We start from the raw sequence: 25,810 nt of genomic DNA on the forward strand, positions 1-25,810 counted from the left end.
CCACCACTTTCCCTGCTCGGTGATCAGAGCTTATCTGGATGGCTCCTAAAGATGCATGGCTTTCTCAGTCTATAAGTGGCATTTCAGCAGGTTTTGACTCTTGTCCTGTTAATTAACTTTTAGTTCCCTACTTTCTGAATTTTTCTGAATTTTCCTATTAAAACAACAACAACAACAACAACAACACACACACACACACACACACACAACCAAGCAATAAGTGTATGACCCTCAGCTCTGAGTATTTTTCTTTTGTTTTGGTTTTTTAATTGTTCCTGGGGCTTGACTTCAGGGACTGGGTACTGTCCTTGAGCTCTTTTCTTCAAGACTAGCACTTTGAGCCACAACTCCATTTCCAGTTTTTGAGTGGTTAATTGAAGATAATAGTTTCACAGGGACTTTTCTGCCCAGGACGGCTTCGAACTGCAAATCTCAGATGTCAGCCTCCTGAGTAGATAGGATTACCTGTGTGAGCCAGTGTTGCCTGACTTGAGTACTTCTCTTTCTTGGTTGGCTTAGATGAACCTGGACTTGGGTAGCAGGTACTCTACCTGGTCTGAGACATCTGTATTTTCTTTCAGCCACCAGTCATTCTCTGGAGCCTTATGTATCAGGACATCTGTACTCTGAGGGTGAATCAGGCCTGGTCTCCACCTGTACAGAGCTCCTTGTCTGCTTTGAAGGATAAATATGTCAATAAGAAGTAATGGGGGACAGGGGAGTCTTCAGGGAATGTTATGGCCCCTAGCTCAGACCACTGTTTCTCCAAAAGAGCTGACAGTAGACTAGGTCAGCTCACAGAATGATCAAGAGTTGAGCTGCACAGTCCCATATAAATGTGAATACACTACAGAAGGAGTGCCGTGATAGGGATATACATATGGGGTGTATATACATCATTTTTACATTTTGGATTCAGCTCTTGTCTGAGCCAGAATTGACAAGAGACAGGAATCTACATAAATACGTCTATGTCCTGATATTTTTCTGTCTTTGCCACTTGGTGAGCTGTGAGCTGTCCTGAAGAGCTAGTCCCTGCTATTGTCTGCTGTGACTTCTTCAAAGACCTTAGAGTAGGAATCTCTTGAAACCTTAGGTTGCCTTCTTTGGAAGAGACAAGTGTCCCTCCTGGGCAGATAAGACCCAGGCTGGTTGCTCCGGAAGTATAATGTGGGTCTGGGCAAGTATGTTCATGAGTGTGCACAGGCCTGAGCTCCAGTATGCCTTTGGCAGTGGTCACCAAAACAGTGTTAGGCCTGGGCTTGACCTGGTTGCAAGCAGGAGGCAGGCTGCAGGCAGATCCCAGGGCAGGCCTGAGGCCTCCCCAGTGGTGTGTTTGCTGTGCCTAATTACCCGGCAGTTGTTTAACTATGCAAGCTGCATGCCTGCCTTTATTGCGCTGTGATTGCTGAGCTGCCTATGGGGAGTGTCATAAAAAGATATAAAATGCCCATTATCTGTCTGACGCCCTCCTCCTGGACTGTGGGTGTTTGTGTTTTATTTTATTTTTATGGCTGGAGGGAAGCTCTGTAGGAAGAAAAGCGAGGAAAGAGAGAAGGGAGGGGGAGGTGCCCTATAGGAATTGGGGGTTGGGAAACTGAGGAGCTCCTTTATACTGTGGTCAGAAGGGCTCTTCTGACCAGAAAAAACTTGGAAATGGCAGATCTCTAGAGTCAAGACAGACAGAGTGCTCAGGAAATAAGACCCAGATCTTCCCCTCTCAATCTACCTGTTAGTCATGCAGCTTAGGGTTCCACCTTATCAGTGTTGGCTTCCTCCCTTAAAGTATACCCACTGCCTTGGATGCAGGAAGGCCTGCAGGAATGGCTTCTAGTCCCCACTTCATTCTTCCCCAAGTTTATGACTTGAATTGCCTGTTGGCATCCTAGAGCACTGTGGCTTGCTTTAGGGCAAAAACTACGGGCACGACTACCTGCTCCTATTGCTCTACTGAAGCCTTCCATCCCTACAACTTCAGTTTCCTGTCTCCTGTTAGTTACAGTTATGTGTTCAAGCTGAGCTTACCAAAAATTCACTGGGCCATAGGGAAATCTCCTAGACCAAAAGAAAGAAGGGAATTACTACAGATTGAGCACCAGCTCTGTGCCAAACAACTTGTGAGAAATATGAGGCTGGAGATCAGAGGGGGACCCTACTCTTGAAGAACTCATGCTCTATAAATTGCTGGATAAATGTTTGTCAAATGGGATTGAATTCAACATAGTCATTCATGTTTTCTGTTGAGTACTGAGTCAAGCACTATACTATGCACTGAGGAGAAAATAGTGAGCAAAACAAACAAAATCCAAGTCCTTGCTGGTTATGAGAAGTTATTAGAAAGACTTAAAAGATTTAAATCCTGGATAGCATGACCTACAAGCAATGCCCTTTCAACTGTAACATACTGTTTCCCATGCCTGAACCATCAAGCCACAAACTATCCTCGATTAGCATTTTTTCACTTAAAATACCTTGATGAAATTGAAGGACCAAAGGTGAACAAATGCAGCAGTGGTACTCACTAGGCACTTAGGTTGAAAATGAACTATACAAGTTGTGGGTAGGGACAGGAAAGAAAAACTGGGAGAGAGCAAGGGAAAGGGTAACATTGTCTGAAAAGAAATGTACTTTTTACTTGACTTACGTAACTGTAACTCCTCTTCATATAACCTTTATAATAACAATAAAACATTTAAATAAAAATAAAATATCTTGATGTCTACTGAATAAAGTATACAACTCTCTAGCCTGACCTTACAGTTCACCTTTGTACAACTATGCCAAGATGGTCTTTATGGTACACTTCAGAGCCTTATTGATATTTGTTCCATTTACCTAGAAAGCCCTTTGCTCCATTCCTGCCTAGTGAACACCTACGTGTCCTTTAAGACCTAACTTCTTATGTCCTCTGTGAACACATTTCCAGTTTCCTGATGGAATTTACTCCCTCTTCACACATCTATTCTAAGTACCTTTAGAGTACTTGATACTGTGATGGAGCTTACCATGACTTTTTTTTTCCTATTGATAATCCTCTCTGGGCTGTTTGTACTTTGATACTAGTATGTATTTTTTGTGTGTGGGGAGGGGGGGTGCATGCCAGGTGCTGATACTGATGATTGAACTCAGGGCCTCACACTTTTGGCTTGGCTTTTTCACTTAAGGCTGGCACCCTTTCACTTGATCCGCAGCTTCACTTCCAAAAGTCTCACAGACTTTTCTGCCTAGGTTGGCTTCAAAACAGGATCCTTTCATCTCAGCCTCCTGAATAGTTAGGATTACCAGGAGAATAGTATATTTGTTTTAAGTAGTTGTACAAAGTTAGAGTATGAGTACAATGCATCTTGATTGTCACTCCTTCCATCATTCTCCCCTCTTTCTCAGTTCTATAAAATTCTATGTATGGGGCTCGAACTCAGGGCCTGAGCACTGTCCCTGAACTTTTTCGATTAAGGCTAGCCACAACACAACTTCCAGTTTTCTGGTCGTTAATTGGAGATAAGAGTCTCACGGACATTACTACCTGGGCTGGCTTCGAACCGTGATCCTCAGATCTCAGCCTCCCGAGAGCTAGGATGATAGACGTAAGCCACCAGCACCTGGCTGAAAGTATGTATTTTTTTAAAGGTACTTTTATTGAGATATAATTCACATACCATACAGTTCACACATTTAACATGTACAATTTTTTGGGGGGGGGGTTGGTTGTGGGGCTTGAACTCTGGGCTGGGTGCTGTTCCTCAGCTCTTCCACTCAAGTCCAGAGCTCTACCACTTGAATTACAACGCCACTTCTGGTTTTCTGATGTTTCATTGGAGATAGGAGTCTCATGGGCTTTCCTGCCATGCTGGTTTGAACTGTGATCCTCAGATCTCAGCCTCCTAAGTAGCTAGGATTACAGGAGTGAGCCACCGGCATTGGCTAACATGTACAATCTATTTTAGTATATTAATAGAGTTGTATAGCTACCATTATCCTCTAAGTTTAGAACACTTTGTCCCCCTTAAGTTCCATCAGCAGTCACTTCCTGTTTCTCTCCCTAAAACACACTGGCCCTAAGGAATCTCTATAGATTTGCCTATTCTGTCAATTCTTTACATGTGGTCTTTTGTGACTCTTAATTTCTTCTGTCTAGCATAATTTTCAAGGTTCATTCATGTTGTACCATGTATCAATCAGTCCTTTACTAATGCTGAATAAAATTCTGTTATATGGGAATATTCTTTATTCACTTGTCAATTGATAGACATTTTAATTTCCCCCCACTTTTTGGTTGTTATGGGTAATTCTGCAAACATTCATATTCAAGTTCATATTATTGATTTTGGTTTTTTTTTAAAGATCTGTCTGTCTTAGTATATTATGATGTTTGTAAAAACAGGAGTTACTTCTGTACCCTCACAACTTAGCTCATGGATAATACCCAGTAAATGTCAGTGAATAAAAACACAGATGCTGGCCTGATGTTGATGGCTCATGCCTGTAACCCTAGCTACTCAGGAGGATGAGATCTGAGAATCATGGTTTGAAGCCAGCCCAAGCAGGAAAGGCTTATCTCCAATTACCCACCAAAAAAGCCAGAAGTGGAGCTTGGCTCAAGTGTTAGAGTGCTAGCTTTGTTGCAAAAAAGCCCAGGGACAGCACCCAGGCCCTAAATTCAAGCCTCAGGACTATCTCCCTCTTTCCCTCTCTCTCTCTCTCTCTCTCTCTCTCTCTCTCTCTCTCTCTCTCTCTCTCTCTCTCTCTCTCTCTCTCTCTCTCTCTCTTTCTCTCTCTTTCTCTCTTTCTCTGTCTCTCTCTCTCTTCCCTCTTTGCTTCTCTCTCTTTCTCCCTCTCTCTCTTTCCCTCTCTCTCCCCCTCTCTCTTCCTCTCTCTCTCTTGCTCTTCCCTCCTTTCTCTGCTCTCCCTCTCTTCCTCTTTTCCTGTCACCTTCCTCCCTCTCTATCCCTTCTCTTTCTCCCCGTCTTCCCCATCCCCCCCTCTGCCCTTTTCCCCCCAAATATACACACACACACACACACACACACACACACACACACACACACACACACACTCTCTCTCTCTCTCTCTCTCTTTCTCTCTCTCTCTCTCTCTCCTTTTACCCTTCAGGATGTAATAGCAAAATTTTTAACCATTTTAATCCCAGGCCCTCTCTGCCATAGTATAACAGCACACAGATCTGCTACCCATGCTGGAGCTCAAGTTCACTTCAGTGTCCTTTTTTTTTTTGTCGGTTGTGGGGCTTGAACTCTGGGCTTGGGTGCTATCCCTGTATTCTTCAGCTCAAGGCCAGCACTCTACCGCTTGAGCCACAGCGCCACTTCTGGTTTTCTGGTGGTTTATTGGAGATAAGAGTCTCGCAGACTTTTCTGCCCGGGCTGGCTTTGAACCGTGACCCTCAGATCTCAGCCTTCTGAGTAGCTAGGATTACAGGCATGAGCCACTGACACCCAGCTCACTTCAGTATTCTTGAGCTCTTCATTCCACTGTTGGCCTCTCAAGTTCTTGCCCTAACATGGTGGTAGGAGAAACTTCTCTGAATTGCCTCTAGGGTAGCAAACATGGCCTCTAGCTGACTGCACATAAACTCTACTATTTTCTCTTCTTCCCTCTTCTGAGAGGCCCTGGATTGTTTTATGCACAGAGGGCTGTTCTGTGCAAAGACCCTAAAGGAAGGAGTACTGAGCTAGAGGCCTCTTTGCTCAAGGACAGGCTGGCAGCCGGGCTCAGGTGGCTCACGCCTGAAACTACCCAAAAACTGGAAGTGGTGCTGTGGCTCAGGCAGTAGAGCACTCGCGTTGAGCTGAAGAGCACAGGGACAGCGCCCAGGCCCAGAGTTCAAGCCCCACAACTGACAAAAAAAAAAAAGGACAGGCTGGCTTTTTAATAGTTTCTGCTGCCTGGATAGCCAAGGAGAAGAGGCTACCCCTGCCGTCCCAGTTAGTTAGCTGATAGAAATCAAGTCCTTGGAAGAAAAGGGACTTTGAGGACCAATCGCTTCTGAGAGACTAGTAAAGCCAATATTTCTCTTTTGTTTGTACTTATTCACCCTAATAGTTTGAGCCCATAATTAGAATTGGGCTTTCTTAGGCTAATTAGGAGGTAGAAATGATGGCAGGAGAGCATGTGAAGATGCATCAGGGTGGTGGGCAGTAAATCTAGGGTTTTAATAGGTTTGTTCCGTAATCGGGTAGTTTAGAAGGCTGACTGGATAACTGGGCCCCCTCCCCTTCCTTTTACTCCCACCACTCCTTGAAGTGGCCTTCACACTTTGCTGTCCTTGTCTTTAATACTGGCAGTGACTCTGGGATATGGGGACTCAAGGAGGGAGGAAACCCCACCCGGAGCTTCATTGCCTATGCACGCGCCGTCCAGCCTGGCGGCATGATTACCTTGCTGAGAAATCCGTCCAGGCACGGGGCTGCTGATAGCAATCATTGATTAAGAGGGTAATTGTCCTGAAAATTCAGATTGATCAGAAGGCAGAAATGATAACTTGTGTAACTGTGTTTAAAGCCACGTCCTGTCAATAGAAGAGACGGAGATGTATCACGCCAAGAGGTGGGCAGAACGGATGGGTGTGTGCAGGCAGGCGGGTGTTGCCATCCTTCTCTCGGGGTGAGCAGGATGTTTCTTGTCAGTAACCTGGACTATTGGAGATTCAATCACTTTTATCTCCCCCTCTCTCTCAATCCAAATGCCTTTTCATATTAGGAAATTAGAATCGGCCCTGCTCATGCAAGATTTATTAGCTCTGCTGAGCAGTCGCACTGAAGAGTAAATGATTTTGCTTTGCTGGAGCTTTTTACGCGTTAGGACCCAACTTCTCCTCTTACTCTGGCTACTGGCTGCCTGGAGGAGTGAGCTCTAGAACCAGCTACTTAGGGCAAAAGGGAAAGTATCTCTGGGATATGGCTTCTTAATCTACCAGAAACCACTTAGTGTGTGGCTGACTTCCTTTCTGGTCCCTAACAGGTCCTATATTAGGGTCTTTGGCTGTTTCTATAACTGAAGGGCAATGATCCCCTGAGGTTTATTCCTCAAACATGCAGTGAAGTCTCACTTCTGGGGGAAAAGCATTCAAAGAAGCCTAAAGAAGTTGGAAGATGGGGCTGGAGCCATGGCTCAGTTGGCAGAGCACCAGCCACTGAATGAAAGTGTCAGGTACTGAGTTCGAGCACTGAACTTGGACCTAAAAAAAACTTGGAAGAAGCAAAGAGGAAGAAGCAAAAGTGTATGTGAGGTAAGGACTAACAATGGAGACAGAGGATAGAAGGTCTGGCAGGCTTGGGCTTGTCTTTCTGTGAAAGGCAGGTCTGTATGAAATGAAGCATCTTTCAGAAACCCTGGAAAAGCTGTCCTGTAAGTTGCCTGGTTCCTTGCAGATGGAATCCATAGATACAGGCAGGCAGAAGGATTGACAGTGGCTGATGCTATCTCTTAGGGTCAGGTCCATGTTTCTGGAACTTCATTGTGACCTCGGGCTTTGAGGAAATGTGGGCCCATATAGCCACCAGTTGGGCTCTCATCACCCAAGGCTAGGGCACTAGTAGGCCAGGTTGGCTGCAGAAAATACTAATCCTCATCAGTGAAACTGTATAATTTTCTCTTCTTCTCACCCTTCTTCTTCATCATCTCTTTCCCACCTCCTTGGGTCCCTTGGGCCTGTCAGACACACTATTGCAGGTGTCTGTTCCTGGAGGTCTGACAGAAGAGAAGTGTAGACTTAAGTTAAGGTTAATGGAACTTCTGGGGTTTTTTGTTGTTGTTGTTGTTGTTGTTTTGTGAAAGGGATCCCAAGTACTACCTCTACTTGTTTCAGCATCTTTTCTCCCTTTAGTTTGTTTCTATATATGTATTTGTTTGTTTTCTTATTTTAAATGGGCCCAGTGAATCTCTTAAGATTTCAAGTGGAGAAGTGCGTGATAGGGTCCCAGGAATGAATGATGGGTGTGAGTAGCAGCCATCAGGTCCAGAAGGAGAACTGAATGGGAGAAGGGATCAGAGGAAGGAAGAGCAAGCTTTGTGGAGGGAAGGGTGTGAAAAGTGTCTGCATGAGATTCCTTAGATAGGACTTGCCTCCAAACAGACCACCAGCTTTCTACTCTGAATCTGCTTCAGGGCATTCTTGTCCACTAGGCTCCCTATTCTAGGAGAAGCCTTGACTCCTGGAAGGCTCCTCCCATTGGGCTGGATCCGGTAGGGCAGGATGTCCTTCTGCATATACCCACCTCTCCTCAGCCTCCAACCTGACATGAGTGTGGTGAGTGGTGAAGTGGTTCAGGAAGCTTGTAGCCCTCCTTCCCTGACTCATGGGCTGTGAAAGCAGTGTATGCTTAGGGCCACTGGAGCCTCCTGGCATGCTGTGCTTCTGCTCCTCCCTCTGGACCAGGATAGCTAGCAGCCTAGGAATGTTTTACAGTCCAGAGGGAGGGTCAAGCCGGGCTTAGTTAGGGCTAGTTTGGACAAAGTCACAGAGAGTAGAAGTGCCATGGGCAACTTAGACATAAAAATAGGGAAATCAGAAGACAGACTTTCTAGTGGAATGAGGGAAACACATGCTCACTACAGGGTAAATGGTATTGCCTTACAGAGCCCGGAAGAGAGAGTGGCTGAATTATTCTGAAAGAACTCAAATGGCATCCAGAAAGGGGCCCTTCAGCGAGGTCTGTGCAGAATAGAGGCAGTGTGTTGTGGAGACAAGTGTGGGTGAGCTTCTGGGCAGAGAACAAAAATTATGCCAAATATCCATTAGGTTATGGGAGGACTGGGGCTCACTGGGTTTATTGTCTCTGTCATACTTCTCCACCCTTCTTTAGAAGTATAGCCCAAACGTTGCTTTAGCAACCATGAGGGGTATCTACTTTCACCATCTGGCTGGGCTGTTGGGGCCATCTGGAGCCTACCAATGACAAGATACATAGGGCTTGAACCCCAATGTTTTCCTTTTTTCTGTTTCTATTTTCATTATTCCAGAAGAGCAGGTCAGGGGTATGGATTCAGGTTAGGAGAGCAGCTGTGATGACCTTGCCTAAGACATGGTGTGCTTCTGCACCTGCCTCTGAGCCAGGCCAGCTGGCATCCTAAGCAAACCTGCCCTACCCTTTAAACCATTCCCAGCCCATCATGTACCCAGACTTCTGCCAAGGTCTAGGTTGGTTTTCTGGGCCTGGTGAGGAGGATGGGAACAGACCAGGAAGCCGGGAGAGTCATTTTCATGGAATTTGACCTAAAGCAGGATTGGAAGGGAAGAAAAGAATTTGAACAAAAGTGCCAGCAGGAAGGCGCTGTTAACGAGCCTTTCTTTCTCTTTGGGGACAGAGCAGAGCGCATAGCGGGGCGCAGCCGCCAGCTCTCCTCAGAGCCGCTCTCTGAGGCAGCTGCAGTCTCTGGCCGCTGCCTGCTCTCTCTCGCTCTCCTTTTTTCCCTCTCCTCTTTCTCAGCTCTCTCTATTATGGGGACTTGCTCCAGCTCTTTCTCTCTCTTCTGTCTCTCCTTTTGTTCTCTCTTTGTCTATTTATCACACTGTGAAGGTTGAAAGAGATGTTATTAATCTGGGAGAATGAAGGCAGGATTAGTGGTATGAATCGGATTTTGAGAGGTGTAATGATAGAAAGACTCGCTCGGCTGGCGGCCTGCGTGAGCTTGATAAATGGGGAGCACTCCAGACTGACTCGCGCCTTCCTCCGCGCTGTGTGCCCTGCCCGCTGGGGCGTGCCGCGCTCTCAGATCTGCCAGCCGGCCCACCCCGCTCCTACCTGAACCAGAGCAAAAAGCCAAGGGTAAAGCAGACACAAATATCTCCCATCACACTGGGAGACATCATTGCTTTTAGCACCCTTTTTAAGTGGAGGCCTGTCGAGTTCTCAGACTGTGGACAGAGAGAAGGAGGCCTAGACCTAAGGCTGGAACAGCATGTGCCTGCTTGTAGGCTTTCCATCCTGCCTCAGAAATGGCTATCAGAGGTCAGGGAGCCAGTAATAGGGCAGTTCCTGGATTAGCCAGGAGTGCCAATGCATATGTGATAAGTGATTAAACAAAGTACTGTTGAGCGTATTGGGTCTGGCAGTTGAGATGAGAGAGGAGGAAGAGGAGGAGAGAAGGTAGAGGTGGTGGTGGTGGTGGTGGATGAGGAGGAGGAAAAAGAAGAGAAGAAGGAGGAAGAGAAGGAGAAGGAGGAGGAGGAAGAGGAGGAAGAAGAAGAGGAAAAGAAGAAAAAGGAGGAGGAGGAAGAAAGAAGGAAGGAAGGAAGAAAGAAGGAAGGAAGAAAGAAAGAAGGGAGGAAGAAGAAGAAATAATTAAGAAAGGGACTCCCTTAAAGTAGTGCCCTAGCAGACAGTTCGGGGGTTGGAGAGAGTGAAAGGTGAGTGTTCTGATAGGAAAATAGCAAAATAAACCTGGCTCCTACTGGAAGTTGAAGCCCCTCCAGTATGGTAAACTTCAGATCAGAAAGGAACTTAGAAAAATCTAGTAATTAGGTTCCTTGTTTCCAGGGAGGAAATTGAGGCCAAGGACTAGTGTTATTATTTCCTATTTATATCTTCTTGAAGATTTTGTGTTTTTTTTTTTTAATTTTGAGACAGGATCTCTCCATGTGGCCCAGGCAGGTCTCAAATTCTTGATCTTCCTGCTTCAGCCTCCTGAGCAGCTGGGGTTACAGGCACATGCCACCACATCTAGCTCAGTTAGTTGAATTCTCTCTGACAATGGAAAGCCCTTAGATGGCCTTAGGGAGGGGTCAAAAAAACCCTTGACGTGTCTTTTGAAGCCTTGCCTGGATGTATCACCTGCCTCCTTATCAGCTATGTTTCATACTTGCTTTATGTGCTTCAGGGATGCCAGCTTTGATTTGATTGGAGTCTTTCCTACTGCTGGGATCTTAGCTTGACCCAAACATACCCCCCACTTCCCACCCCCAGTCAGTTTCTGCTTGCCTGTCTTGGGGGAAGTATTTCTCAACTAGGTCAAGCTCTTCTCTTCTGTCCTGTCTTGACTTCTTGTATTTCTTTTTTGAGCCCTTCTTATAGCCACAACTTAGTGACCATTTATATTGGTATTTAGTTAACATCTGCTTTCTGAGAACTACACTGTGTCTATGTTGCTATATGAGCATGTATAGCCTAACATACTGTAAATGAGTTAGTGTGGTTTCCAAGGCCTGACTAAAAACAGTGAAAATTGATTTGACAAAGGGAGTTACAGGGACTAAGATGTTGGGTGTGTTTCAGAGAGAAGGTTCTTTGGACTTTAGCTCTGGAGGCTCCAGTGTTCAGTCTTCTCATCTCAGCCTTCGTTTTTTCAAGCATATAGAAAAGCGCTTCATCTGATTCTATGGCTTCACTCTTCTGTGTGATCTTATCCATCCCCAGTTTCACCTGTCATTCAACTGCCTTCTTAAGACTTTCTTGTCTTTACTCAGATCACTGAACTGAGTAATACCTGGCCTGTATGGCACCTTACCTCCTATGTGTCCCACTGTAGGCCATCTGGGTCCTTGCCAAAGCTTTCTTTCCTGACTTCATTTCTCCCCTGGGGTTCTTGCAGGATGTTGACCTCTGCTACATTGCTTTGCAAATGTGGTTAATAAGTCTCCCTTCTAGCTTAAGAGTTCCTTGAGGGCACTGGTGTGGCCCACTTGATCAAGTACCTCAAGTTTTGGGCTTCCTCTAGCCCAGAGTAGTTGCTCAAAAAAAAGTGTGTGTTCCATGTGCAATCCAGTCAAGAGGCAGGAGGAGCTGGAGCAAATGTTTTACCATTCTTTTTCCCCTAGGAAGAAAGAAAGCAAAGGTATGTGCACTATGTGCAAGCATACACATACCTTCATGTGTGAGGGGTAGGCAGATGGCGGTGTCACATGCTCAATAAAGGATTATATTTTAATTTGGAAAGCACTTTAGAAACTTAAAGTGCTTTGCCTAAGTGCTGACTGCTATTAGTGTCTCTTTTTTTTATTAGGAAAAAGGACATGATTTTTCTCTTTTATCTTCAGGCCTGTCCAACTTCTGAGAGTCAAACTTAGCAAAATGCCTGCCCCTCACTGAGGACTAGTTACATGCCAGGTTCAAAGCTTTGGACTTGAAACACAGAATTCTGCTTTGCAGACTGGTTCTGACACCCCTGAGGGGATTAGCCCTAACAGCTCAGTATCAGGAAAGGGGGGTGGGAAAGACAGGGTCATTCGACATAGTTCAAGCGTAATCCTGGCCCCTCCTCTATCCATCGAGGCCTGGGTGGGAGGACATAAGAACTTAGACTGTTTGGGGGATAGGGTAACAACCCAGTGGTTATCAAAAAACCCACTTGTCATGTAATGCGAAGGGCCAGACTTCAGAGAAACAGCTGGAGGAATGGCCCCAGGAAGAGTTGGGTTTGTACAGCTATCCTCAGGACTGATGGGACCAAGAGACCCACACATTACAGCTGCTGAACCTGGTGATGTGGAGCGCTGTCAGATGGCTGGATTGGAAGTAGGGAGTGTGTATAACAGTAGCAGGAAGAATTCTGGTGCCGGAGGCAAAGCCTTGCCCTGTGCCTTAGAACTACTTTTGAGATCCTTGCTGGTTTGAAGAAAGGTAACACCATTCCCCAGGGAGATGTTTGGTGTTGCTGTGGCAGAAGTTCTGGAAGGCTTGAGTTGGGCCTGTCTCTGTGGTCTCTGTCTCAGGCTGTTTTCTGAGCAGCTACAAGATAGATAGACATCCTGGTCTCAGTGTGGACTATGTGTCAGCCCTAAGGCTGGAGGCTCTGCCCTGTACTGAAGTACTGTGGGGTGAGGGCTTCAGTCCAACCTGTGCCTTGCAGTCTCCATCCTAACCTAGTCCTAATCTGGGGGTAGCTAATATGGGGGTGGGAGACTACATTGAGCCCACCGCCTTAACTGAATTTCCATACCTCCTGTTGTTAATTATAGAGATGTAATAATGCGATTAGTGCACGATTAAAAAAAATCCCTGATATGATTACCATGGATTTAATATCACATGATATATCATTATATCGTTATGCAGTGACAGATGTAATTGAAATACACTTATTGGAGCCGGGGGTGGTGTTTCATTCAATCTCCAGCACCCCGGAGAGGAAAAAGCTTGCTAAAAAGAAGCAGTAGAAGAGGAAATTGTAATGAAAACAAAGAAAACTCACAATGTAGCTCGCACCCTGGGCAGCTGGCTTAGCCTGACCTGCTGCCTCAGCCTCTGACAGTGCACAAGGAGCTCTCCTCTGTAGAAGCTCAGACAAAATGGCTCAGGGGCTTCTTACCTTGCTCTCTCCCCAGAAACTTCAATGTCCCCAAATCCCCTCTGACTCAGCAATGAAGCCAAGAGATGTGGGAATAGGAAGATTACTCCACCTGCAAATACTAAGGACCCTAATTGTTTCAAACTGAGCTGGCAGCTGTCCTCCTATCTTTGGTCCCCAGTACCAAATGCTGTGAAACCTGGAACTGTGTGGCCCAGCACATTAGAGGCAGCCATCCTGTCGTAAGCTGTGAGCAGTAAGGTTAAGTACACATAGAAGATAATTATCCCCCTCAAATCCCATTGATGGACAGAGGCAGCGGCAGCTCTGAGCCCATGAAGTATGTTGGTAGGCCAAAAGCACCATACACACAACAGAACTATCCACTGGACTTGGAGAAGATGGGTTTATAATCACTTGAGAAAGAGGCTGTTCCTTTACTGCTCTAGGTGTGCTGGCCAAGCCTCTGCTGGTCCTGAGGAATGCAGTGGAGCTACAGGTAGGCTAAAGAGTTCAGAAAAGGAGAAGAGGAGTCAGAGATCTTTTTTTATGGCAATGAAAGATTGCTTTTCTTCCAGGCAAGAATAGTAGTGGTTCCTGAAAGACACTAGGTAGAATTTTCAGGAATCAAAACTCTGCAAAACAGGCTTTTGTGCTTGGTAGAAGTATAACCGAAGAGGCTGGGTATGCTGGTGGATAGGGGTATGATGGTACATATCTAATACCAGCACTCAGGAGGCTGAGAGAAGAGAATGGAAAGTTCTGGGATCAACCTGGGATACATAGTGAGACTCTGCTTAAAAAACAAAGAAACAATAAAAAAAGAAGTACATCCAAAGAGATGTCCCTTCCTCTTCTCCCTTCTTTTTCTCAGTGAAAACCATCTAGAGATAACAGGTAGGACCCTGCCTTTGGGTATATCCCAGCAAAATGAGGTCACATTTATAAACTAATGTCACAGGTGCTTCTCAGATGGTGGGTAAATTTAAAGCATGATGAGTCACAGGAAACAGACAGTAAAGGAAGGTAGTTTGGAGTTGTGTGTTGAAAGAAGAGGTGTCCAAACTAGGATAAAAAGCAGGTAAAGGTAAATGGCATTCTAAGGCTGAAGGAATTGCTTGTAAGCTGAAAGTATTAAACAAAATCACAGTAAGATTTGATCATGATAAGGAAGAGGACAGACTCCAGATTGACCCTCACATTTCTGGCTTAGCAGACCAGTTCAGTGGTAATGACCTACCCTGGAATTGGAACCCAGTAGAAGGAGCAGCTTGAAAAGTAGATGTTGAGATGGGTTTTAAACACAGTAAGAATCAAGTGTCTGTATGAATTGAAGTGGATATCCTAAGTAGGCAATAAAATATACATGTTTGACACTTGCATGGCAGTGAGAAACACAGATTTGGAAGTTAGAGTTGAGAAAAATCATCCAAGAGAGTGGTAGCATGAAGGGTAAAATAAGAAGAGAGGACAGAGGGCTGGGAAGGTGGCTCAGTGGTAGAGCGCTTGCCTTGCATGCATGAGGCCCTGGGTTCGATTCCTCAGCACCACATAAGCAAAAAGAAAAAAGCCAGAAGTGGCGCTGTGGCTCAAGTGGTAGAGCACTAGCCTTGAGCTGAAGAGCTGAGGGACAGCGCCCAGGCCCAGAGTTTAGGCCCCACGACCAGACCCCCCCCCCAAAAAAAAAAAAGAGAAGAGAGGACAGAGGGGAGGCTATCTAGGAGGTTTTGAGGAGCATGACAAAGCTAGAAAAACTGAAAGAATAAAGTATCCAGAAAATCAAAGGATGCTGGACAGTGGTGGTTCATAACCATTATTCTAGCTACTCAGGATACTGAGATCTGGAGATTTATTGCTGAAGGCTAGTTGAGGAAGAAAAATTTGCTAGACTTCCATGTCAAAACAAAAAGTAGGACTGGTAGCATGGCTCAAGTGGTAGAGCACTAGCGGAGGAAGCATGAGGTCCTGAATTCAAACACCAGTACAACCAAAGAAGGAAAGGAAGAGGAGGGAGGCAGAGAGATAGATAGAAGAAGAGGTTTCAAAGATGGAGTACGCTTCAGAGTGGTAAAAACAGGTAAGAACCCCTGTCATTAGATGAGGGCAGCATGGCAAGGATAGTTGACTTAGCAGGAGCTAAATGACATGGCCGGGGTAAAACATATGGCAAGAAGTTAGGAGTGATGAAGAAGGAGAAAGGAGACGATTTAGGGACCTATTGGCTGTTAACAGAACAGGCTGTAACTGGATGAAGATGTGGAGTGAATGGAGGATTTTAAAATAATAATCCAAGCTGGGTGCTGGTGGCTCACACCTATAATCCTACTTACTCAAGAGGCTGAGATCTGAGGATCACGATTCAAAGCCAGCCTGGGCAGGAAAGCTTGTGAGACTCTTCCAGTTAACTACCAGAAAAGTGATAGAGTGCTAGCCTTGAGCATAAAAGCTTAAGGATAGTGCCTAGACCTTGAGTTCAAGACCCATGACCTGCACAAAATAATAATAATAACCATCTAAAACTTAACACAGTTTACAAAGAGCCAGACATCATTTTATGCACTTTACATACAATAATTCACTTAATCCTCACATAAACTTTATGGAGTTAGAACTATTATTACCCTTGTTTTTCAAAGAAGAAATTGAGATTCAGAGAAGTAAAGATGGAGATGGTAGGGGTCCACACACATGCTTAATGAAAAGGGAAAGGATCAGCCAGTAATCCTAGCTACTTAGGAGGCTGAGATTTAAGGATCGTAGTTCAAAGCCAGCCCGGCAGGAAAGCCCGTGAAACTCTTATCTCCAATAAACCACACAGAAAACTGGAAGTGGCACTATGGCTCAAGTGGTAGAGCGCTCTCCTTGAGCTGAAGAGCTGAGGGACAGCGTCCAGGCCCAGAGTTCAAGCCCCACGACCAACCAAGAAAAGAAAAGAAAAGGGAAAGGATCCAAAAGAGATGAGGTAGCCAGGTGCCGGTGGCTCATGCCTGTAATCCTAGCTACTCAGGAAGCTGAGATCTGAGGATCACAGTTCAAAGCCAGCCTGGGTAGGCAAAGAAAAGTCCACTAGACTCTTACCTCCAATAAACCACTCAGAAAACCAGAAGTGGCACTATGGCTCAAGTGGTAGAGCACTAGGCTTGAGCTGAAGAGCTGAGGGACGGCGCCCAGGCCCAGAGTTCCAAGTCCTACAACTGATGTTGAGAGAGAGAGAGAAGAGAAAGAGAGGGGGGGAGAGAGAGGGAGAGAGGGAGAGAGAGAGAGAGAGAGAGAGAGAGAGAGAGAGAGAGAGAGAGAGAGAGAGAGAGAGAGAAATGAAGTTAGTTTAGAAAGGAGCAAGAGCCAAGGAGGTAGAAAGGGGAGATAGTTAAAGCTCAATGATCATACTGCCCTTAGACAAAAGTGAAATATACCTCTGTTAGGAAAGTTAAAGTGGTAGGTGAGGAAGGAAGCAGAAGCGTTAGAAATGTAAGGCGTACAGATAAAAAAAAGTTCTGCCTAGTGGCTTTTTTTGTCTTTGTGTAAACAGGAGGGGGAATAGTATTGTTAAGTGCCACTGAAGATTGCCATGGTTGTGATCTTTGAATCTGTAGTTACACATAACTATAACTTTTTGGGGGCATCGCTTAGCTCAAGTGCAAATGTGGCAAAAACATTCATTGATCAAGATGCCTTGTACTCATAACCTGACTTACAGATTTGAAACCTTTTCATACAACTAGTTAACAAGAAAAGAAAAGTTAAGCCAGGTGCCAGTGGCTCATGCCTCTAATCCTAGCTACTCAGGAGGCTGAGATCTGAGAATCATGGTTCAAAGCCAGCCCGGGCAGGAAAGTCCATGAGACTCTTATCCACAATAAACCACTAGAAAACTGGAAGTGGAGCTGTGGCTCAAGTGATAGAGCATTTGCCTTGAGCTGAAGAGCACAGGGACAGTGCCCAAACCCAGAGTTCAAGCCCCACGACCAACCAAAAAAATAAAAATAAATAAAATAAGAAAAGTTGTAAAAGTTAAAAATAAAAAAGCAAAGTCATAGGAGCTTCAAGGCAGGTGTGCAGAATAAGTAGGGAAGTTGAATATTGGGAAGTGGATGATTCAAATAATAAACTCAAGAGTCTGGGCTTACTATACTAGAAAAAGGATTGAGGCCAGAAAGTGGACAGTCTGGGGAAACAAAGCAAGAGTAAAGAGAGAGAATGTACAGAAGCTGGAAGGATACACGGCTGGGGTCAGTGAAATCTGCCATTGTGGGATTTCAGGAAAAGCAGCTCTGGATGATAGCAAGGCCCTGCTATGGCTATGGGGAAAGAAGGCAGGTGTAAAAGAGAAAAGAAGCATTATAAAAAGTCACTAATGAGCACTAGGAGTCAAAAAATTGAGAGACAAATTTCCCGGGTTAGGTATTCTATAGATAACTGAAGTACCCAGAAGGATCATGATTTGGAATGAAGTCCTCAAGGAAGAGGAATAGTCTAGAAGCAGCAGGAAAAAGGAATTTGAAGATATCTACAGACTATATCCAGAAGTAAGTATTGGTTTTTCGGTTATTGATACATCATTAATCATTCCCAACCCTAGTGGCTTAAACAGCAAATACTTTATTACCTCTGTGGTTCCTGTAAGTCATGAATTCAGGAAAGGCTGATTCTATGAGAGTTCCAGTTCTTTCATGTGAGTTTAGTCAGGAGGTAACCAGACCTTTCTTTACTGTGTGATTGGAGCAGTGGGGGGCTGGCTGAGCATCTTTGTCCTCACCCAGTCTCATGGCTTCTCTCTGCTGTCTCTCTGCTTGGGTTATTTTGGGCTCCCTCACAGCATGGCTGCCTCAGGACAGTGACTACTTAACACAGCAGGCCAGGGCCGAGGGAAAGTATTCCAGCAGTTAAAGTGATAGTTGCATAAGTATTTCTGTAGTAGCCTTGAAGTCTCACTTCTACATTACTCTATTGAACTGGGCACAAAAGCCCATCTTGTTCCCAGATCAAAATAGGCAACATTGACTCCCTCTTTTGGTGACAGGTATATCAGCCATAATGTAAGACAATGGAAGATGAGAGATAGTATTGCAACCATCAATAGGAAACAGTCTGCCGCAATTGGTGTTAAACTGAACCTGTAAAAGGAAGAGAGAGCCGTGTTCTCAAAGACTGCATGACATCAGGGGTAGGTGGAGGTGGCAGTGGGAGATTTTTCTTGACTCCCAAGCTACTACCTTTCTGTGAGGGCTGCTGAGTATGCTCTAAGTACACATTGCATACCACATTTCAGTGTTTAGCTATGGTCTGAAACTTGGCTTACTGTATAATGAAGAGTTGGTCATAGTAGAGCACCTGCCTAGCAAGCACAGGGCCCTGAATTCAATCCCCAATACCCTTCCCCACCCTGTGGATTTGAATGAACAGCTAGGTAGTGCTTATATCTCTCCTTGTTCTCTAGAGAAGCACCTTCTCTAGTGGGTGTTAGGAGAATAACAGGTGGTTAGATTTATTCCTTAGCCTTAGGTAGTAGCCCATCTGCTTAGTGGTAATGAGTAATCCAGAGGTGCAGCTAGAAGCCTGTTTCTCCCCACATATAGAAGCTGGGTAGACTAGGTATGCTGGCACTGGCTTGAGAGCTTGGGATTTTCTGGAAGTTGCATAATATGCTATGTTTCTGTCTGTAGTCTGAGCTGGGAGCTAGCCCCTTACTCAACCACTGCCCACTTGGCATCCACCCAATCTCAGGTAGCTGATCAGTAGTATGTGGGTGGGCAGAGACACCAGAGCAGCTGTTGATGCCTCCTTTTTCCTCTTTGAAGAATCTGATGCTGCTGTTGAGGGCTACTTCATCTATTAAACCCAATACACTTGTCGCAGCTGCTAAGCCCCCGTAAGCTGCCGGGCGCCGTGTTTGTGATGGGACTGACAGTGCATGGAGGAGGCTGATTATACACGATTCCATTTCGCAGGCCCAGCAATGTAATTTCACAGGGCGATCAGCGTTTGCATGTAATAGCAGGCTGTGCTGAGGTGTCAGAATATTAAAGGCGCTAATGGCAAAGCTCCCTGTTACACAGGGGGCCACCCGCCGCGCCTACAGCAGGGCTGTGAGGCAGGCCCGTCGCAGATGGCTGGCCACTAAGCTAATGGGGCAGCAGCCAAGGCGGGCAGAGCCTCGAGAGGGGAAAGCCAGCCGGGAACAGCTCGGCACCTGCTTCCCTGCGCATGGAAATTACACCAGCTCAGGGGAAAGAAAGTGTGCATGCCTGCCTGGCATAGGGCTAGAGCAGAGTTGGTTTGGTAGAACCAGCATCCTTTAGCCCAGCTCTGTCTGTCCTCATGGCTTGGCATTGGAGCCTGGGTGGACAGGACTCAAAAGCTTCTCTGGTCAGGAACCCCAAAAGTTAGGTATGCCTGACTACACAGCTGGGCAGGTAGACCCTGATAGCTGGAGAAGTGGTATCCAGAGTCTGGAACCAGCAATGGGAAAGGGGTTCAGGCACAAGGTCTTTTAAGGGAGCTCTTAAAGATGATTCCTCCCTCATACCAATAAAAATTGATGGATATGCCAGCTTCTGGGCCTTTCACCCCCATTTCCTATAGGCTGTCGAGAGAGAAGGAAAGAACAGAGACATGAAGCAGGGGAAAGTGGATGGGTAAAGATGAACCCTCCTGACTCAGCCATTCTCCTTTGTCCTTGCTGTGTCATCTGTTCTCTGTCCTCCCCAGTACCGGTTTCTCTCTAGCAAGCTTTCCCTGCATCCTTTGGCCCCACCCCCGACCCCCACCTAAGGCCTGCCTGCCTTCATTGTCTCCCATGAGCAATCCACAGGTTTCAGCCTCCCTGATCCCTGGATGCCACCCTGACTATCCAGCCAGAATCCCTAGAGATACAACTCATATTACCTCTGCTAAGATTTGTACACAGATAAGGAGGATGTCCAGTGGGAATAGGGAATGGCAGGGTAGGCAGAATCCCTGAAGGAAAGTCTAAGGCATATATGGGAGGATGAATGTATACGTGGTTGGGCCACACATGATATACATACACACATGCATATATACGTATATATGCATACGTCTGTGGAGAGGGAAGGGCTTCAAAAGTGGGTACTGGAGTATGTGGGCATAGGTACAGTGAGGAAGTACATGTGAGAGTCTGGGAAGTAACAACATCAGGAGCACGGGTTGCTGTAGGACCTTTTGTGTCTTCTGGGTTGCTGTGATTTCTGGTTGTGCCTGACAGGTACCTGGTATGGCAGGAATTATGGGGGATTCGAGGTGCTGGACCCTAGGAGAGGATGGTTCTAGGCCTAAGCTGCTAGTTGTTATGTCCAAAGGGTAGGCCCTAATAGTGCATCAGTACCCGGGAAGACATGCTAGAGTTCTCAGCAGGGGCATCAGCAGGAGAGCCCAGACTGAAGGAGAGCAGTTTTAATTAACCGTTTTTAATATCATTTTGGACTTTGGCTGATATGTGAAGGCCCCGCTGGAAGCAGCATTTGTAAAAATTAAATCCCTCTTATTAGGAACTTGGCAGACCCCTGTGCACATGCCACCCCTCCTCCACCTCATCCCCACTCCCTGAGGAAGTGCTGGATGAGGCTGTGTCATGGCAGCAATGGGTTGTCAGGCCTTATTTGGGAATGTGGAACCGTGTGGTACACCTCAGCCACAGTGGAGACACCAATTCATCTTACCCTCTCTCTGACAAGCTAGACTGCCCTTCCTGAAAGGCATTCATCAGGCAGCCTTGGACTGCCACCCTACTGGGTAGCTCTGTTCTCCTTCCTGGCACCTCAGCTTGCCCAGGTCCACCTTGGCCCTCCTGGGCTCTGCTGCCCTCCATCCCCCTTCTTCACATCTCAGTCTTTGGAGGATCTTTGGGAGTCATAATTACAATAATAATCTAATCATGGTGACGCATCAGGGCAAGTGTCTAATGTTATCTGGAGTGGTCTTCCCGCTTAGCTGTGATAAGACTCAGGATGACGTGCAGATAACGTTGAGCTGCCCTGTCCCTGAGCCCAAGCAGAGTGGAGGGGCTCTCAGCAGCCTTGCTGCCCGCCCGCCGCTTTAAGCCGGGAAGCGGCAGCACCTGCTAATGCAAGTGTTTAATATTTGATGGGCTGGGATAAAGCAGGATCACCTTCGAATTGAATTGAGTGTCAGCCGAGAATCTATTACTGAAATTCGGGTGTGATTTGACAGCAAAGTAGACGATGTTATTCTTCACTAGTTACTGCAATCTTCTCCCCGACATCACTTAAATATTTTTTTCTTTGCTTGAGTAAACACACATTATCCTTCTTTTTTTCCCCTTCCTTCCCTTTTTCCTTTTTCGAGGAAAAAAAAAAAAACATCCAGCTTGCCTTCTCCAGGCTGATAGAGTAGATTGTTATTTCTTTATTTGTCCTATTAAATGGAATTTCTGATCGTTTAATCCGGCCTTTGTAAGTGATTTTAAAGTACTTGAAAGGCAGCCGCCACTGCTCTCTGGCCCACTGCGTTCCATAGCCTGGCTGTGCTCAGCGGTCCCCTCCAGCTGTGCCTCACCCACTGGCTGCATCCCCTTGATGCCTCTGTCCTGGCTCTGCCCTGGCTCTACCCACCCCTTGGGTCCCACACTCATCCTCCTATTTATGGGTACAGCTGTGACCTAGGAGACTGTGGAGGAGTGTTGCCTGGGAGTTGGGCTTTGGTTGGTACTTCAGGGTCAAGGAAAATGGTTTGGGAAGGTACAAAAGTTTGAGTATATTGACTCCTTGTCTCCTAGTTCTTGGGGCTGGAAGGTTGGTTCCTGCACCCAGGAAGGAAGGGTACTAGCCCTCTGTCAGGATAGACACTGTGTCTGGACAGCCTCTTATCTTTTATATCTGACCCTATGCTGGACCTTGTGGGTCCAGAAATGAGTTGTGGGCACTATAGTACCTGTCTGAGCATATCACTTTGGTTTCATCATTAGATCTAACATGAACTTTCATGAATACACTCATGTTTTATCCCCACACCCACTGCAACACTTGCTGTTACCTTCCTGCCATTGGGAGAAGGGCAGACTAGTATTTAAGGGGATGGATAATGTTTAAAGAGTCAACTACTAAGTCCACTGGCAGAAGTCCAGGACTTTGTTGGTAGGCTAAGCCGAAACTAGATCCAATCTAGCCTTGTTAGTGTTCTAACCCATGTAAGTCTCCTCTCTCTGAGTCTGTTCCTTCATGTGTAACATTGGGCCAGGTATTCCTATAAGGGAAGATGTTGTCCCTAACCTGCCTCTGTTCCCCTCAGAAGGAGGATGCTGGTGGTGCAATAGGGAATGGAAGGGACAATGGAGTGCTGGGGGCTTGAGCAGATCGATGCCCCCAGCACTTCCTTCCCCAACCCCAGGAAAACAATTAAGTACAGATCGATGGGTGGCAGCTTTGAATATGCATAAGTGAGCACTTGACCTTCAACAGAGCATCTGCTTCCCCCCCCCAACACTTACACACCACACACACACACACACACACACACACACACACACACACACACACACACACACACACACACACACACACTTACTCGCATGCACACACACACACCATGCACTACTCTTCTACTCGCAGCTGCCTGAGTCAACCAGATAACCTCACTCCCCTCCTCCATTGAACCCACACATAACACTCAGAGCCCTTCACAGTCTTGCCTGCTTGGAGTCAAAAGCAACCTGACCATAGGCACGTCACTGGCTAGCTCTTGCTTCATTATTCCTGACTATGGAGTGAATTTTGGATACACTGATCTCCAGGGTCCTTCCTTAGGCCAGTCTTTCTGACCAGTTATACTAGGGGAAGGAAACCCAGAAAAGTTCTGGGGGCTCCAGAGATGTGGAAATCTACAGATGGGTATATGATGAAGGGGTGTTTTGATAAAGGGAGAGCTCTTTCATAAGGAAGATCTTAGTAAATGGGGGGCTTTCTAGAGAGGACCCCTTGTAGGGGTTAGAGGACTGTGATGGAAAGAAGCCCTGGAGAAGGGATTCTGAAGAAAGATGGGGTTTTCTGGTGGGAAAGCTTTAGTGACAAAGGAATCTAGTAAAGGGAATCCCATGAGGTGGCATAATACGTTGGTTGGAAGATCTGGGGGCTGGATGAAACCTGTTGAGTGGGGTTGGTTCAAGGGTCAGGATCTCCGTTAACCACTCTTGCCTCCTGTCTTCCAGGCTTACAGCTTCGCCATGGGCTGCTGGCCCAAGAATGGACTTCTAGACATGAACAAGGGCCTCAGCCTGCAACACATAGGCCGGCCCCACAGCGGCATTGGTCAGTCCCTCCACAAATCCCCCTGACAGCTCGGTCAGTCCCTGCCCGCATGCCCCAGTCCCCTGGCATGCAGAGGGTTTATATAACTTATTCAATGCCCCAACCATGTTTTCATCATAGCTGGGTTTGGGGGCTAGAGGGAGGATGGTGGAGTAGGACCATTGAAAAGGACCTCTCAGAACATTTCAGAGGGGCATGGGCTTTAGGTGACTCACAGGTGGCTTTGGATACAAGTCAAGATCCCCCTTCCCCATTGTCTGTATCCCTGATGGGCAGTGTCATCAGGGATGTAGGCACATGTTAGCTTACCCACCCCCACACCCTGTGTGGAGCTGGAGGAGGCTGTTTAATATTGTTTCAAGTCTAGCCACTAAACTGGACGATCAATGGGAGTTAAGGAGATGAATTATTTAAACCTTACCAGCTTTTAATTAGTCGAGGTCTTTCTGACCGATGGTTTCGTCCACGGGGTATTGACTCCCCCACAGGAACAGCGGCCTCCATTGAATAGTGCCTGGGTGGGGAGGGGCCATTTGGGGTACGAGGTGGAATACAGCTTCAAGAGGGTTCCTGCTTTGGGGAGATTGGAGTGATTGTAAGCTTCTGATACATTGGTATGCATATGTCTGTGTGTATCCTTATGTCTGCCTATGTATGACACCCTTAGCTGTATAGCTCTGTGTATCTGTCTGAATATAATGTGCCCATGATAGTGTGTATCTGACTGAGGGTATGTGTGTATAATAACATACTTGTATTTTTCTGAGGACCAGTGTCTGATTATGGAAGGCACAACCAGCCTGTGTGTGTGTGTCTGTCAGAAAGAATGTCTTCATTTCATTGTATCTTTTTTGTGTGCATACACAGATGTGTGCATGTGATTGCTTTCAAGCAACTTCCTTGACCAGGCATAGGCTTTGTTTCAACACTTCGGCGGATCCAAGGTGTTCCTAAGTGGCACCATGACCTGATTACTTTGGGGAAGGTATCATTCATAGAGATTCCAGGAAATTGGAAACACCTTGTACACAGTAGCCCCTTTGTCCATTCCACTTTCATTAGTGCCAACTGGGTGCTGAGCATACTGAGGGAGCTTATATCTTGGGAAGAGACAAAAGACCAAAAGAGGCGCTTGCCAGTCAGCATACCAAAGTTGATGATGAAAACACTACACTGCCTCAAGGGAGGTTTTTCCTCTTCTCAGTTGTCAAAGTAGCTTTTGCTTCATAATTTACATCTCATGTAAATATATGGCTGGGATGCCGTATATCATTCTTGTTGAGATACCCCAAGACCTCCCAGGGTCCAGGAAAAAAGAGGAAGTGGCCAACAAACCTCGAGATCTGGGGGTACCCTCCTTAGCTCCTGTTCCCCTACAGAGGTTTTTTGGTGTAATCTACATAAGCCAACAAACCCAGCAAGGTGAGGAAGGTCAGAAGGACGTTTCTCAGAGAAGAGGACACTTGAAATCCTTGAAGGATAAATACAAAATTGCTAGTCAGAAAAATGAAGGAAGGGTATTCTAAGTTGGAAGAATGCATGTAGAAAGGCCTGGGGCATGAGAAAGCCCAGTATATTGAGAGAATAGGTTTAGATATCAACAAGTAGTTTCCAGTACTGGAGTATAAAAATTTACAGAAAATAAACAGAATTAAGCAGTTTCAATTCCTGATTAAAAGTTGTAATTTGTGGGGGCTGGGAAGGTGGCTCAGTGGTGGAGTGCTTGCCTCACATGCATGAGACCCTGGGCTCGATTCCTCAGCACCACATAAACAAAAAAAGCCAGAAGTGGGCGCTGTGGCTCAAGTGGTAGAGCACTAACCTTGAGCTGAAGAGCTGAGGGACAGCGCCCAGGCCCAGAGTTCAAGCCCCACGACCAACAACAACAACAACAAAAGTTGTCATTTTTTGATGCCCTGAGTTCAATCTCTACTACCACCCCCCCCAAAAAAATAGATTTTATACCCCCTGGGGTTTTGAGGAGACATATGTATGAATGAACAAGGTCAGAGCTCTTATTCACAATCAGGCAATTTGTGCTGCATAAATTAGTTCTTAGCATAATTGCTTATTAAGTGCTTATAGAGACATATATGAAAAGCTGGGTGAATAAATGAATCAATAGAAAAATGATGGGCAAAGGAGACACCAAGAGAAAGGACCAATGAGAAGGCCTACATTCATTTGGCGGAGAAAGAGCTACCAGAAATGGAGTCTAGTGGTGAGAAGAACAGCAGGTCTTGGGTCACACACCCAACAAGGTCTTAAGCTTTCTGTCCTGCTTCAGT

At 46.1% G+C, this 25,810-nt stretch overlaps 1 protein-coding gene across 9 annotated transcripts in view; it reads left to right on the top strand.

Moving 5' to 3' along the window:
• The window catches only part of LOC138803420 (ERI1 exoribonuclease 3), a 134,823-nt gene that overhangs the window by 84,975 nt on the left and 24,038 nt on the right, over nt 1-25,810 (top strand). For 7 of the 9 annotated variants that reach the window (XM_069987398.1, XM_069987401.1, XM_069987403.1 and 4 more), the window contains one exon: nt 23,423-23,522. The exons of 1 other annotated variant lie outside the window; for it this stretch is intronic. In XM_069987398.1, coding sequence (XP_069843499.1) covers nt 23,423-23,522 — 100 coding nt within the window. Of the gene's footprint in view, nt 1-23,422; nt 23,556-25,810 lie in introns of all 9 variants that reach the window. One more of the 9 variants, XM_069987395.1, reaches the window with a different exon arrangement.

This window comes from Dipodomys merriami, unplaced genomic scaffold, assembly GCF_024711535.1.
Source record: "Dipodomys merriami isolate MVZ:Mamm:240054 unplaced genomic scaffold, mDipMer1.0.p SCAF_34, whole genome shotgun sequence".
Taxonomy (NCBI): domain Eukaryota; kingdom Metazoa; phylum Chordata; class Mammalia; order Rodentia; family Heteromyidae; genus Dipodomys; species Dipodomys merriami.